Source organism: Doryrhamphus excisus, chromosome 17 (genome assembly GCF_030265055.1).
Source record: "Doryrhamphus excisus isolate RoL2022-K1 chromosome 17, RoL_Dexc_1.0, whole genome shotgun sequence".
In the NCBI taxonomy this organism is placed as follows: Eukaryota; Metazoa; Chordata; class Actinopteri; order Syngnathiformes; family Syngnathidae; genus Doryrhamphus; species Doryrhamphus excisus.
This window is the reverse complement of record NC_080482.1, coordinates 8,368,978-8,384,302: the sequence shown is the minus strand read 5'-3', so window position 1 is coordinate 8,384,302 and position 15,325 is coordinate 8,368,978. Positions and strand designations below refer to the sequence as shown.

At 42.9% G+C, this 15,325-nt stretch overlaps 3 protein-coding genes across 5 annotated transcripts; 1 reads left to right on the top strand and 2 right to left on the bottom strand.

Moving 5' to 3' along the window:
* Positions 1-46: 46 nt before the first annotated feature.
* LOC131105736 (trypsin-2-like) lies at positions 47-2,317 on the bottom strand. The gene is made up of 6 exons (XM_058054147.1): positions 2,177-2,317; positions 1,193-1,343; positions 871-1,121; positions 608-744; positions 419-520; positions 47-215 (listed from the first exon to the last, which is right to left on the bottom strand). The coding sequence occupies exons 1-6, from the start codon at positions 2,214-2,216 to the stop codon at positions 168-170; spliced, it is 729 nt and encodes a 242-aa protein (XP_057910130.1). The 5' UTR covers positions 2,217-2,317; the 3' UTR covers positions 47-167.
* Positions 2,318-3,771: 1,454 nt separating this feature from the next.
* On the top strand, positions 3,772-5,255 carry LOC131105735 (trypsin-2). Its single transcript, XM_058054146.1, has 6 exons — positions 3,772-3,895; positions 4,127-4,277; positions 4,351-4,601; positions 4,728-4,864; positions 4,951-5,052; positions 5,132-5,255. Exons 1-6 carry the CDS (start codon positions 3,856-3,858, stop codon positions 5,177-5,179), a joined length of 729 nt encoding a protein of 242 aa, XP_057910129.1. The 5' UTR covers positions 3,772-3,855; the 3' UTR covers positions 5,180-5,255.
* On the bottom strand, positions 4,193-13,619 carry cblc (Cbl proto-oncogene C, E3 ubiquitin protein ligase). 3 transcript variants are annotated; one of them, XR_009119984.1, is made up of 10 exons: positions 12,384-13,619; positions 11,454-11,600; positions 11,224-11,380; positions 9,626-9,747; positions 9,418-9,555; positions 9,253-9,340; positions 7,283-7,414; positions 7,056-7,190; positions 6,502-6,592; positions 4,194-6,384 (listed from the first exon to the last, which is right to left on the bottom strand). XR_009119984.1 is itself a non-coding variant. In XM_058054144.1 (9 exons), the coding sequence occupies exons 1-9, from the start codon at positions 12,740-12,742 to the stop codon at positions 6,563-6,565; spliced, it is 1,308 nt and encodes a 435-aa protein (XP_057910127.1). In that variant the 5' UTR covers positions 12,743-13,619; the 3' UTR covers positions 4,193-6,562. The 3 variants fall into 3 exon arrangements, 1 of the variants encoding a protein (XP_057910127.1); XR_009119985.1 differs by having other exon boundaries at positions 4,197-6,384; positions 7,056-7,187; positions 12,384-13,616; XM_058054144.1 differs by having other exon boundaries at positions 4,193-6,592.
* Between the last annotated feature and the right edge of the window lie 1,706 nt (positions 13,620-15,325).

The window sequence follows — 15,325 nt, the reverse complement described above, 5'->3', positions numbered from 1 at the left end:
ATGTGCAGTTAGGATACAAATATATATCATAGTAACATCACATAAGTCATATTTATTTGCCTTTTATTTGTACAAATGGAAAGTTGCTGACAGAAGTTCTACAACAGTTCTCCAGGGGGTACAAAGGTGTTAATGAGGCATGGCTTATGGATCGAAGGATCGGGTTCTTAATAGCTGGACATGGTGCGCTCAAGCCAGTCGTTGAAAATGCAGACCTGTGTATCAAGAAGAAAGTTTCTTTAGTTGAAATATTCACTTTTCTTTTGTAAACAACTCAATTTAAAAGTGGACTGAAGTACTGTGGGAGCTGAAATCGAAACAAAGGAAGTTCTGACAAGAATCTTGACTACATTCTTTGAATGGGGGTCTTCCAAACCTCTGATTAATTTGTTCATGTGTCCAGTGTGTGTTGCCGTACCTTGGCGTAGACACCAGGGTGGTCCCTCTCAGCACATCCGTATCCCCAGGACACAACACCCTGCAACTCGCCATTGCACACCACGGGGCCACCAGAGTCGCCCTGATAGGACAACGATACAAACCGTCAAACCGTCAACTTTTCACGTTTATATCAAAACGGTTCAGTATGTCTGAGAAGTTCCGTTACCTGGCAGGAGTCCTTGCCACCCTCCAGATATCCGGCGCAGAACATGGCATCGGTGATCATGCCGGGGTAGGAGTTCTCACAGTCCCTCTCGGACAGGATAGGGATGTCCAGGCACTGCAGTTTGTTCCTGTCAGCGGCTAGAAACCCGGATAAGAAAACATTAGTACTGAAGGCTTAACCTCGGATACAACTGACTTAGAATTGATCTGAATCTTATTCCAAACTAGGCTAGTTTCACGTGACCGAATTCGGCGTCGACTCACTGGAGCTCATGGTGTTGCCCCATCCGGAGACTTTGCACATGGTGCCGGCGGGGGCGCAGCTGGTGGGCAGGGCCACGGGCTGAACAAATTGGTTGAGGGTGGCGGGCTTGCTGAGCTTGATCAGCATGATGTCATTGTCGATGTTGTAAGAGCTGTAGTTGGGGTGGCGGATGACGCGGGAGGACCTGATGAACTGCTCCTTTCCCTCGGTGACCTTGATGTTGTGCTCTCCGAGACGCACCTCCACGCGGCTGGAAGACGATTTCCGTGTTTTAAAAGACTTTCTATAAAGGTGCGGTTATGGAATCGGTAGGTTACGTACGACTTGTAGCAGTGAGCAGCAGACACCACCCAGTTCTCGTTGACGAGGGAGCCTCCGCAGAAGTGGTAGCCGGAGTTCAGAGACACCTGATGGGGCTGGGAGTAGGGCTTGCACTCATACCCTCCGACGATCTTGTCGTCCTCCGTGGCGACTAGAAGACAACAACCAATAATAAACCAAGTCCAGTCTTTCCGACAACTGGAATCACATGTTGGGATGGTTACTTGTTAAAAACGATTGCGCTGGGATGGGCAGAAATTTCATCGATGTACGATATCACTAGGAAAAAATAGTCAATTTTCCATAGCCTACTGATCGATCCGTCCAACAGATTAATTACGCATATCTCTCATATTCAAGCAGCTCCGATGAGCAGAACGAAGACCAGAAACCTCATGGTTGCTGAGTGATCGTGTCGATGAGAGGACCTTAGCTGAAGGTACGTTTTATATCTGCAGAAGAGGGGCACCGCCCTCCTCTGTGGCCCATCCTCATTGGTCAATGGAGAGACAATCGCCGGAGGAGGATGTTAGGAGACGCTTCACAAGTTATTTGTGTTTGCTTTTTTTTTCTCGGTTTTTATGAAACTATGATTTTGAGTCGGCGGCACGGTGGACTAGTGGTTAGCGCGCAGACCTCACAGATAGGAGACCAGGGTTCAATTCAAAATCATTGTGGTTTCTGTTGTCAACTTCTCCCATATCCGTGTTACTATAAATCGCCTTTCTAAAATCTGACATTGCTGTTGGTCAGGTACAACTCAGGAGTACCCCAAGGCTCTGTTTTAGGTCCATTGTTGTTTTTCTTGTGACGTATTTTATTACGATTAACTGAATATGCACCCACATTCCAAAAACATGCTAGGTTAATTGGGCTTTCACTCATACCCTCCGACAATTTTGTCGTCCTCCGTGGCGACTAGTAAACATACAAGCAATAATAAATATTTTTTTCCGACAACAAGTGGAAAAAGGTTTTACTCACAAGCAGCTCCGATGAGCAGAACAAAGACCAGACACTTCATGATTGCTGAGTGATCCTGTCGATGACCAGTTGCAGATTGAGGTCCGGTTTATATGGGAGAGTGACGATCTGGCTCAATTTTAGACACGCCCCTTCAAGGTTGCATATGACCAATTAGAATTCTGGAAAAGTTGTTGTGGGCGGGATTGAGGTAAATGAACTAACAGTGTTTTTGTGGTTTCATATTGTATACTGTACTTGGTAAGTGGGTCCAAAATCCACTTGACTTATTAAATATTTAAATATATTCTAAGTCTATGCTTAGAATTCACAAGTCCGCATGAGAAAAATCTGGACATCTTGAAGGTTCTATAAGGGTTTTTGGATTTAATGTTTCTGTTTATCCCTGAATGTGTTTCTGCATCAGCTGACCTTGACACTTGGCTTAAATGCTTCTACAGATGGTCCGTTCACAACCTCATATCTTGATTTTTTTTTTGCGCCACATCTTTAGATACTGTCACTAAAAAAACACAATTTCTAATATCTGAACATAATCAGAATCTTACAGTACTTTTTGCACACATCTTTAGTATTGGATCCTACCATACTAGTTGTAATACTGGTTTTCTTTGGTATACGAATGCAATATTCTGTCTTTTTCAGTGTTTTTGTGTCCCCCTCCCAAAAAAAAAAAAATCTTCACTTTTTGGTGGCCATGTGTTCGGTTGTTCCGAAGTGACCTCGTTCTGAATTTGTTTTTCCAAGATTGACAAAGATACTTTGAGCTACGGTGTCCTGTGAAAGCACCACCTGTTGAGATATCAAACAGACGATACGAATACGCCTGTGGTCTGACCAATCACAAACACTTGCATAAACCTTGAACAAAAACTCTGTTCCTTCTGCTTAAATCTGGAAACGAGTCTATAGATCTTAATTTTAGAAAAGGAAGTGAAAATTGTTGATGAAGTTGCTAATAAATATAAATTTTTGTAAAGTTAAGTGAGAGGCATTGGAGTCAATCTTGACTCAAATTCATTCATTCATTCATTCATTTTCTACCGCTTATTCTCACGAGGGTCGCTGTGGTGCTGGAGCCTATCCCAGCTGTTTTCGGGCGAGAGGCGGGGTACACCCTGGACTGGTCGCCAGCCAATCACAGGGCACATACGGACAAACAACCATTCACACTCACATTCATACCTATGGACAATTTGGAGTCGCCAATTAACCTAGCATGTTTTTGGAATGTGGGTGCATATTCAGTTAAGCGTAATAAAATACGTCACAAGAAAAACAACAATGGACCTAAAACAGAGCCTTGGGGTACTCCTGAGTTGTACCTGACCAACAGCAATGTCAGATTTTAGAAAGGCGATTTATAGTAACACGGATATGGGAGAAGTTGACAACTGAAACCACAATGATTTTGAATTGAACCCTGGTCTCCTATCTGTGAGGTCTGCATGCTAACCACTAGACCACCGTGCCGCCGACTCAAAATCATAGTTTCATAAAAAACGAAAAAAAAAGCAAACACAAATAACTTGCGAATCGTCTCCTAACATCCTCCTCCGGCGATTGGCTCTCCACTGACCAATGAGGATGGGCCACAGAGGAGGGCGGTGCCCCTCTTCTGCAGATATAAAACGTACCTTCAGCTAAGGTCCTCTCATCGACACGATCACTCAGCAACCATGAGGTCTCTGGTCTTCGTTCTGCTCATCGGAGCTGCTTGTGAGTGCGACACAACTTTTGGTTTTGAATCAACTGAGCAGAATATGAGAAATATGCGTAATTAATCTGTTGGACGGATCGATCAGTAGGCTATGGAAAATTGACTATTTTTTCATCGATTAAATTTCTGCCCATCCCAACGCAATCGTTTTCAACAAGTAACCATCCCAACATGTGATTCCAGTTGTCGGAAAGACTGGACTTGGTTTATTATTGGTTGTTGTCTTCTAGTCGCCACGGAGGACGACAAGATCGTCGGAGGGTATGAGTGCAAGCCCTACTCCCAGCCCCATCAGGTGTCTCTGAACTCCGGCTACCACTTCTGCGGAGGCTCCCTCGTCAACGAGAACTGGGTGGTGTCTGCCGCTCACTGCTACAAGTCGTACGTAACCTACCGATTCCATAACCGCACCTTTTATAGAAAGTCTTTTAAAACACGGAAAACCGTCTTCCAGCCGCGTGGAGGTGCGTCTCGGAGAGCACAACATCAAGGTCACCGAGGGAAAGGAGCAGTTCATCAGGTCCTCCCGCGTCATCCGCCACCCCAACTACAGCTCTTACAACATCGACAATGACATCATGCTGATCAAGCTCAGCAAGCCCGCCACCCTCAACCAATTTGTTCAGCCCGTGGCCCTGCCCACCAGCTGCGCCCCCGCCGGTACCATGTGCAAAGTCTCCGGATGGGGCAACACCATGAGCTCCAGTGAGTCTACGCCGAATTCGGTCACGTGAAACTAGCCTAGTTTGGAATAAGATTCCGATCAATTCTAAGTCAGTTGTATCCGAGGTTGAGCCTTCAGTACTGATGTCGTCTCTTCCGGGTTTCTAGCCGCTGACAAGAACAAACTGCAGTGCCTGGACATCCCTATCCTGTCCGATCGGGACTGTGACAACTCCTACCCTGGCATGATCACCGATTCCATGTTCTGCGCCGGATATCTGGAGGGTGGCAAGGACTCCTGCCAGGTAACGGAACTTCTCAGACATAATGAACCGTTTTCAAATAACCGTGAAAAGTCGAGGTTTAACGGTTTGTATCGTCGTCCTATCAGGGCGACTCTGGTGGCCCCGTGGTGTGCAATGGCGAGCTGCAGGGTGTTGTGTCCTGGGGATACGGATGTGCTGAGAGGGACCACCCTGGTGTCTACGCCAAGGTAAAAAAAGACCACTGCCATTCAACACGACTTGACTGTTAATGTCCAAAATTAAACTCCTTCCTGTCCTTAATTTTAGGTCTGCATCTTCAACGATTGGCTGGAGCGCACCATGGCCAACTACTAAGTCATCCAAGACATTCAGTCTTGTACTTGATCTTCCATCTGTAGTGCTGAAGAAAATAAATAATTATTGAAACATATACTTTGGTCCTGTCAAACTGTCACACAGCAAGGTCACATGATACTGAAATCAGTGGGCGTGGATGGGAATATAAAATAGCAGGTTAATTATCTTCATATGTTCGTTTTGATTGGATATAATATATAAAGTCATGTTAACATTCGATGTAAATATGTATAGTAGTATTCTTTTTCTTCTTATGTATAAACCCAATTACGATTGTTGTACTTAACAGAGTACTAACAGAGTAACAGAGTATTACAATTCCTAGTGTGGTAACACATACGATCAATCAAGCTAATTCCGATATCTTTAATTATAATTAGGGCTGTCAAAGTTAACGACATGCGTTAACAGAAGTCCTCTTTATCGGCGCCAAATTTTTTGATGCGTGAACGAGTTTAAGAGCTAATAATAGTAATACAAAAATATGCTTGATGACTGTATTTTTAAAAAATAATAGGCTAAAGTTCCCAAATTGATGTCTTTACATAAAATTTTATGTAATTATTGTTTTAGTTGAACATCGAATCTTTACCACAACGATATTTCCCCTACTTATTATAAAAAAATATTTCCATCTGCGATTAAATGTGATTAATTGAGTTAACTGTGAAAAATGTGATTAATCGTGATCAAATATTTTTAATACATTATTTAATCTATTATTTTAATATTTTAATCGATTGACGGCCCTAATTATAATATAACTGTAATAAGCCAGTATAAAAAATACAATATTTATTTATACATACTCCCACTTGGTCGACACCCATTGTTTGGACACGCCCACCATTCCGCTGGCTTTGCTATAGCTTGGTTTTATATTGATACCCAGTCTGCCTTATCAAATAAGGCACAGAAAATTATACTTAATATATTTTAATATTTCATTTGTATGTGCTTTTACTGACTTTTTTCATCAGCCCAAATTAGCACAAATTATTTTTACTACATTGGAGGAAAATTATCATTTAAATACAAACTTTTTTGCATTATTTATTCAGCGTTGAAATATATGACATAATATATATACTGTACATGAATTGGGTATACTGTAGCATTGGTTACGTCTGCAAAATGTATCACATCCATTAGAAGAACTCTTTGACTCGTTGATGTTCTGAGATCGGATTAAGTCTGTGCACCTACAAACAGAAACAGTTAATAACCCTTAATTAAAACTTTAATTATACTATTTGTGCCCATAAGAAGAAACACCTTGCTTATAATTAAATGTGTCTTTTCTGAAGCCAACAACGTACCCTTTGGAATGCAGATGAGGAAGAAGGCATGGGCGGTCCCAGTCACCCGGAGACATTCTCATCATTGCTGAGTGACCCCACCCACTTGCATCTACCAGGTAACACACAAGCGTTCATTATTCCTGCTTTGATACGATACTATCCATAGCCATAACTATGGTAATGGTAATGGTTTTATTTCATTTGAACATGCATCAGATTACAATTGAATGCATCACATAATCAGTTCACAGTTCCACATGTCCAAAAGGAGTAGGAAGAAGCAAAGCTTATTAAATCCTACCCCTCCATCTGGTACTTTTACAATCAGTAACTGTTACATTTGTTCACTTCCTGCTTTCCTAATTTTTTTATTGTTTTTTTATTTTTTTATTTTTTAAATTTTAATTTGTATTTTTTCCTATTCCAATTCCAATTCCTATTCCTATTCCTATTCCAATTCCAATTCCAATTCCAATTCCAATTCCTATTCCTATTCCTATTCCTATTCCAATTCCTATTCCTATTCCTATTCGGGTTAGGGGACCCAAAATGTTTAAATGCCAAAGACAAACCTTCCTCATCTCAGCAATGTCCTCACGGTCCTTTTCTTCCTCTTTGTGTTCAAGTGCGTATGGCTCGATGTCAACAGGCTGGGTGCCTCTGATGTCGCAGCGGCAATATGGACACGTGTGGCCTGCTGACTTCTGCTGGATGCCATGTTGTGAAAGGAATAGACGGTAATACTGGAGGGCGTATGGGACAGGAAGTGGGGACCGATTGACTGAATTCATGCTCATACCAGCCAGTTGCTAAGGCAGCGCTGGCACAGCAGATGACCGCAAGGCTGAATGCGAGTGTCTTTGTCCTTCTCCGTGCAGATCTTACACAGCTGGAAGGAGGTGCCCACCTCACAGTAAAGATCGTACTGCTCCTAGTCAACATTACAACAAGATGGAGTTGACCGAGTGCTGACACGTAACGTAACATGTAAACATAAGATTAGCATCTCTAAGCAGTGACTTACCACAGGCGCAAACCTTCAAAGTCAAGTCTCATCAAGTCTGAAGTCGTAAGCTTGACATTTTCGATTCCTTAGTCATAAGTAGGGATGTCCAATATTGGCTTTTTTTGCCGAAAACCGTCATGTTGATATTGTCCATCTCTCAATTTCCGATACCCATATCCACTAGGGATGTCCAATATTGGCTTTTTTTGCCGAAAACCGTCATGTTGATATTGTCCATCTCTCAATTTCCGATACCCATATCCACTAGGGATGTCCAATATTGGCTTTTTTTGCCAAAAACCAATATGTTGATATTGTTCAACTCTCCATTTCCGATACCGATATCCACTAGGGATATCCGATATTGGCTTTTTTGCCGAAAACCGATATGTTGATATTGTCCAACTCTCAATTTCCGATACCGATATCCACTTGGGAAGTCCGATATTGGCTTTTTTTTTTGCCAAAAATCGATATGTTGATATTGTCCAACTCTCAATTTCCAATACCGATATCCACTAGGGATGTCCGATATTGGCTTTTTTTTTTGCAGAAAACCGATATGTCGATATTGTCCAACTCTCAATTTCCGATACCGATATCCACTAGGGATGTCCGATATTGGCTTTTTTTGCCGAAAACCGTCATGTTGATATTGGGATGTCCGATATTGGCTTTTTTTGCCGAAAACCAATATGTTGATATTGTCCAACTCTCCATTTCCGATACCGATATCCACTAGGGATATCCGATATTGGCTTTTTTACCGAAAACCGATATGTTGATATTGTCCAACTCTCAATTTCCGATACCGATATCCACTAGGGATGTCCAATATTGGCTTTTTTTGCCGAAAACCGATATGTTGATATTGTCCAACTCTCAATTTCCGATACCGATATCCACTTGGGAAGTCCGATATTGGCTTTTTTTTTGCCGAAAACCGATATGTCGATATTGTCCAACTCTCAATTTCCAATACCGATATCCACTAGGGATGTCCGATATTGGCTTTTTTTTTTTCAGAAAACCGATATGTTGATATTGTCCAACTCTCAATTTCCGATACCGATATCCACTAGGGATGTCCGATATTGGCTTTTTTTTTTGCCCAAAACCGATATCAATATTGTCCAACTCTGAATTTCCGATACTGATATCCACTATGGATGTCCGATATGGGCTTTTTTTTTTGCCGAAAACCGATATGTTGATATTGTCCAACTCTCAATTTCTGAGACCTATATCCACTAGGGATGTCCAATATAGCTTTTTTTGTCGAAAACCGATATGTTGATATTGTCCAACTCTCAATTTCCGATACCGATATCCACTAGGGATGTCCGATATTAGCTTTTTTTGCCGAAAAAACGATATGTCAATATTGTCCAGCTCTCAATTTACGATACTGATATCCACTAGGGATGTCCGATATTGGCTTTTTTTTTTTCTAAAATCAATAGTGTCCTTGATACCGGCTAACGGTATTGTCCAAAAATCCTAAGAGTTGTTAGTGAAAGCCATACTGGTTTAAACATTGACTTCTACTTTCCTCTTTCATCGCACATCTTGAATTAAACAATAGACAACTCAGCTCTGAACATCACTTCCTGTCCCCCCGCCACTCAGCTCCCCTAAGGAACACATTTATAGCAACACACAAGCACAAATGTGAATGTAAAGGTGTCTTTAAGGATGCTCCTTCATGGCTAGCTAACCGTGATGAACAAAGCGTTAATGTACGTTATATAAATTCCACCTACTTGTGTGACCTTGACTTTGCCCTTGTGGCCTGGTTCATGCAGGGTAGTTAGGTCAGGGTTCACTTTTTGACCATCAGGGTACAAATAGCTGGGAAACATAAATAACACACACATGGTACTCAGAGAAACACACTAAATAACACACACACAAAACAAAAAACCAACCAGCCGTCATTGAAGCCGCGAAGGAGCGCTTGGGCGAGAGGCATGTTGTGGGGGATGGATTGCACGATGGAGCCTTCGCTAGTCACGTGACCTATAGCCCACTGGCCCATTCGGGTACAGCTCAGACGGAAGATGTAGCTGAGGAAAAGGTCAAGGTTCAATATATACATAATACCAAAAAGTGAAGTCGTGTCGTCCTGGTGGTCACCTTCCGGGTTTGTGCAGGTAGTTCTCCAGGCGAGCTACAGCCTGGTCGTAAGTGAGGAAGGCCATGTAGCCTGGATGGCTCACTGCTAGCTGGTTCCAGTTCCTCAGCAGGGAGCTCCAGGGCTAAAGGATGGAGAGGAGATGAAATGTCAGTGGTTAACTTCAGCTAGGACACCAGGGTTCAATTCCACCCTCGACCATCTCTGTGTGGAGTTTGCATGTTCTCCCCGTGCATGCGTGGGTTTTCTCCGGGTACTCCGGTTTCCTCCCACATTCCCAAAAACATGCTAGGTTAATTAGCGACTCCAAATTGTCCATAGGTATGAATGTGAGTGTGAATGGTTGTTTGTCTATATGTGCCCTGTGATTGGCTGGCGACCAGTCCAGGGTGTACCACGCCTCTCACCCGAAGACAGCTGGGATAGGCTCCAGCACCCCCGCTACCTTTGTGAGGAAAAGCGGTCGAGAATGAATGAATGTTTTACAACAGGGCTGCACAGCAACAAAGTGGTTAGCGTGCAGGCCTCACAGCTAGGATATCCGAGTTCAATTCCACTCTCGGCCATCTCTGTGTGGAGTTTGCATGTTCTTCCCGTGAATGCGTAGGTTTTCTTCGGGTACTCCGGTTTCCTCCCACATTTCAAAAACATGCTAGGTTAATTGGTGACTCCAAATTGTCCATAGATATGAATGTGAGTGTGAATGGTTGTTTGTCTATATATGCCCTGTGGTTGGCTGGCGACCAGTCCAGGGTGTACCCCGCCTCTCGCCTGAAGACAGCTGGGATAGGCTCTAGCACCCTCCGCAACCCTTGTGAGGATAAGTGGTAGAAAATGAATGATTTATCACAGTTTTGTGGTTGACTACAGCCTATTATTACTAATGCATATTTAAGCAAACATTACTTGACGTAATTGAATTATTCTTGATTCAGCATTCTCAGATTTTTAATTGAAAATGAATCATTTTTAAAATGTATTTTCTCAGAAAATATGCAGTTTCTTCCATAGAAAAAAAATTGAATTCACAATATATGCTTACTTCAAAAGATTCACCTTCATATTGTTAAATGACAGTTGACATTTTGACCAAAGTTTTGGGTAAAACGTCCACAAACCTTCAGGGTTTGGAATTAGGAATGTCTGTATTATTATTAATGACAATCGAGAATTTTGTTTTGAGAATTGTTGAGAATTCAACATTTTTGCCAAATGACACTAGGTTATTGACACTATCATTGGCTGCAGCGTGGTCGAGTGCTTCATGCACAGGCCTCACAGCTAGAACACCCGAGTTCGATCCCACCCTCGGCCATCTCTGTGTGGAGTTTGCATGTTCTCCCCGTGCATGCGTGGGTTTTCTCCGGGTACTCCGGTTTCCTCCCACATTCCAAAAACATGCTAGGTTAATTGGCGACTCCAAATTGTCCATAGGTATGAATGTGAGTGTGAATGGTTGTTTGTCTATATGTGCCCTGTGATTGGCTGGCGACAAGTCCAGGGTGGAAGACAGCTGGGATAGGCTCCGGCAACCCCCGCGACCCTCAATGAATGAATGATTTTTTTGTTATTGTGCATGTATATGAAAGATGAATATTACCTGAAAGAGCCTGGTGAAGATGTCAAATTCAAAGACGGAGATGTGGTCGTTGCAGGTGAGATCGATGGTGGACTTCAGCGCCATGGACTCCATCCCCTCCTCAAAGGAGTGTGCTCCCCTCAGCTGTTCTGCAAAGATACTCCACCCCACGATGGACCTGTAAGTACACAACATGGGGGGGGGGTTACAAAAAGCCACCCAAGCAGAAAAAAAAACAAAAACTGTCTCACTTGTTGCCAAAAGTCGACCTCCAAAACCCCTGTGCTTCTTCTTTCATGAACTTGAAAGTGTCACCGTGGTACTGGTCTCCGGGGAAAATGGCCTTTAGTTCCCATAGCATATGACTGAAGAGCAAGGACATCTTGGTCAAGTTCCTTCTGAGAAAGAAACAAAGAACAAAAACACATTCTCAGATTGCATGACAAACAATACAGGAGGGGCGGGGGGGCGTTTGCTGCTTGTTCATTTCTGCTAAAACCACAACGTTTTCCATTGTGACATAACGACCTCTGGGGGGGGTTCAGAGTCTTCAGAGTTTGCTCAGTTTGTACTGGCACTTTAAGAAAATATACTATATCACTGATTGATATATAATATGTCAAGATAATTAAAAAATATATTTAATTTGTAAAATAATATTTTTTTAATATTTTGTATGCATTCATTGGATTTTTTTAAATTATATTTTTTATTTTTATAAATTTTTTTTTAATTAAAAAAAAATATTTAAATTATAATTGATTTACATAAGAAGCTATAGTATGGGCTGCACGGCGGTCGAGTGGTTAGCGCGCAGACCTCACAGCGAGGAGACCAGGGTTCAATTCAATTCCACCCTCGGCCATCTCTGTGTGGAGTTTGCATGTTTTCGCCGTGCATGCGTGGGTTTTCTCCGGGTACTCCGGTTTCCTCCCACATTCCAAAAACATGCTAGGTTAATTGGCGACTCCAAATTGTCCATAGGTATGAATGTGAGTGTGAATGGTTGTTTGTCTATATGTGCCCTGTGATTGGCTGGCGACCAGTCCAGGATGTACCCTGCCTCTCACCTGAAGACAGCTGGGATAGGCTCCAGCATACCAGCATAAATAATGCATATAAGCTGAATGTAATTGTCATATAACCAAATTACTAATGACCAAAATTGCTGTGCTTATTACCTGCATCTTGACGCCTCATCAAACATCTTCTCTCTCCCTTCTTTAAACAGCATCAGGGCCCTGTCTGTCTTATCCAGCAGGTTCCTCACATGGACCCTCAAATACGTGGCCTCCTCTCCGCCAGGAACCTGGCCCATCGCCAGTCCGAGACCTCTGTAGGGCTCCCAGACCCGTCTGAGCAGAGACGCTGTATCCGGTACCAGTTCGGGGAGGTACGGCGGACTGGCCCTGAGACCCAGTCGGGGGTCCGTGCACAACTCATGGAGCTTGTCCAGCTTTATGAGAGCTTTGTTGACCAGGCGATGGTCTCCACAGGTAGGACGCTGGGACTTGTCGTCTTCTAAACTGGCCGTGGCCATGATGATGCTTCTTTGGGGTGTTTGATTTGGTTCTTGTGATGCTGAATGTGAGTCGAGTCTTTTTTTTTTTTTCCAATCAGACTGGCAACCACATTTCACAACTTAAGAGGGTGGTCAAAACAAACCACATAATTCGATAAACAATGACAAAAATAATGCTAATCATAAAAAAAATTGTGAATATCTAATTATAATATGGTGAGTGTGAATGGTTGTTTGTCTATATGTGCCCTGTGATTGGCTGGCGACCAGTCCAGGGTGTACCCCGCCTCTCGCCCGAAGACAGCTGGGATAGGCTCCAGCACCCCCCGCGACCCTCGTGAGAAAAAGCGGTAGAAAATGAATGAATAATTATAATATGGTGAGTGTGAATGGTTGTTTGTCTATATGTGCCCTGTGATTGGCTGGCGACCAGTCCAGAGTGTATTCCGCCTCTCACCCAAAAGACAGCTGGGATAGGCTCCAGCACCCCCCGCGACCCTCGTGAGGAAAAGCGGTAGAAAATGAATAATTATAATATGCTAATGTATATTCAAGCTAAATGTTTACCAATAATTAGCATATTAAACCCTTGTTATGATCTCATTTCTACCAGTCAGTAGTCAAGTATTGCATCAATACGCAGAAGCCCAGTTGTCATACTCACAACACGTTTCCATGCCATTGGTCAAAATTTTGCCCTTCTTATCTGTTCCTTATGAGCGTGTGTGTGTGTGTGTGATCCGAGCTACTGCCTGTCTTCTTGCAGCCCGACAAACTGGTTTGGTTTCTTTGCCGCAACAAGGCAAACAAGCAAGCAAGCGTGCACTGAAACGAGGGGAAGGGCTGATTAATCACCATGGACGGAAAATGAAAGCAAGTCAAACTAACACAGGATGTTTGTGGCGCTGGAAATCAAAGTCCAGTCGTTTAGAAACCAGTAAACAATAGTATGACAAAATACATACCAATTTCTTTATCTGTTGCCACACATCAGTTTAACGAACACACAACTCTATGAAGGTCACTTTAGGTCACAACTTTAGGTACGCCTGCACAATATAAGGACAGGAGCTCATTCATTCATTTTCTACTCCTCACGAGGGTCGCAGGGGGTGCTGGAGCCTATCCCAGCTGTTTTCGGGTGAGAGGCGGGGTACACCCTGGACTGACTGGTTGCCAGCCAATCACAGGGCACATATAGACAAACAACCATTCACACTCACATTCATACCTATGGACAATTTGGAGTCGCCAATTAACCTAGCATGTTTTTGGAATGTGGGAGGAAACCGGAGTACCCGGAGAAAACCCACGCATGCACGGGGAGAACATGCAAACTCCACACAGAGATGGCAGAGGGTGGAATCGAACTTGGGTGTTCTAGCTGTGAGGCCTGTGCGTGAAGCACCCTGAACTAGGCTCTCCTAGCTGTACGCGCTAACCACTTTCCACCGTGCAGCCCTGCACAAACTACGATTGCCGAGGGTGGAATTGAACTCGGGTCTCCAAGCTGTGTGGCCTGCGCGCTAACCGCATTCATACCTATGGACAATTTGGAGTCGCCAATTAACCTAGCATGTTTTTGGAATGTGGGAGGAAACCCACGCATGCACAGGGAGAACATGCAAACTCCACAAAGAGATGGCCGAGGGTGGAATTGAACCCAGATCTTCAGGTCTGTGCGCTAACCACACAACCGCCGTGCAGCCAGGACAGGAGCTATTTCAAAAATTCTATTCATAGTAATATATGTATAATAACGCTCACTTTTGATTCATTTCACACACTTTATTATAGTACAGTGTACTGTACTATAGTTTAGAACGACCTGCATATTTGCAATCTTACCACAAGAGGGCGTCATTGATTTTGTGACAAACAATTCCCTAAAAGTTGAATGAAGTTTGGTTGATTTTTGACCTCTGCTTCCTCAGCTATATTATGCACGGCATCATTTCACGTTAAATTGTGTTCTTGCTATGATTTTGGACGTGGAAGTCAGAAAAAAATTAAATTGTGAGCTATTACGATATGAATAAGAATGAGCTTTATTACTGACAAATGTGGCTGACACTAACAAGGAATAATCCATCCATCCGCAGGTATGCTGGAGCCTATCCCAGGTGACTTTGGGGGAGAGGCGGGGTACACCCTGGACATGTCTCCAGCCTTTGACTTGATTGAGTATATAGTATAGTATAGTATATTTACTATATGCACACTACTTAAAGTCCACTTGGAATAATTTGTCTTAATTTAGCTCTAACAGTGTCATACAATCTGCTCTATGCGCTTGGGTATTTTTTTTCAGGAGCACTTTTAAACATCCACACTCCCGAGTACTCACGAGGACTTCCGGACTACTGCCGAACCCCACACATTTTTTGAGTTTAGGTGTTCATAATAAATAAATAATGCCTTTGGATAGCTATCTTGAAAAGTGTTTAGGAGCTACTGTTAGCTTATGAACTCAAAAAGTGGTAACGTAGGTCCACATTTACTAAGCTAAGACAATCTTAGCACAACATTGGTAGTGAATATGTAGTCATTACACATTATTTGTAGTAGAAAAAAAGGCTATTAGCAATGAGCTTGTAATTT

Bases quoted from the DNA above. Each gene is read 5' to 3' on its own strand.
- LOC131105736 (XM_058054147.1), bottom strand. From the start codon at position 2,216: ATGAAGTGTCTGGTCTTTGTTCTGCTCATCGGAGCTGCTT. The intron at 1,344-2,176 runs GTGAGTAAAACC...GTTGTCTTCTAG, and splicing joins TCTGCTCATCGGAGCTGCTT to TCGCCACGGAGGACGACAAG. The intron at 745-870 runs GTGAGTCGACGC...CCGGGTTTCTAG, and splicing joins GGGCAACACCATGAGCTCCA to CCGCTGACAGGAACAAACTG.
- LOC131105735 (XM_058054146.1), top strand. From the start codon at position 3,856: ATGAGGTCTCTGGTCTTCGTTCTGCTCATCGGAGCTGCTT. The intron at 3,896-4,126 runs GTGAGTGCGACA...GTTGTCTTCTAG, and splicing joins TCTGCTCATCGGAGCTGCTT to TCGCCACGGAGGACGACAAG. The intron at 4,865-4,950 runs GTAACGGAACTT...TCGTCCTATCAG, and splicing joins GTGGCAAGGACTCCTGCCAG to GGCGACTCTGGTGGCCCCGT.
- cblc (XM_058054144.1), bottom strand. From the start codon at position 12,742: ATGGCCACGGCCAGTTTAGAAGACGACAAGTCCCAGCGTCCTACCTGT. The intron at 9,556-9,625 runs GTGACCACCAGG...CCTTTTCCTCAG, and splicing joins TACCTGCACAAACCCGGAAG to CTACATCTTCCGTCTGAGCT. The intron at 9,341-9,417 runs GTTGGTTTTTTG...TATGTTTCCCAG, and splicing joins CGCGGCTTCAATGACGGCTG to CTATTTGTACCCTGATGGTC.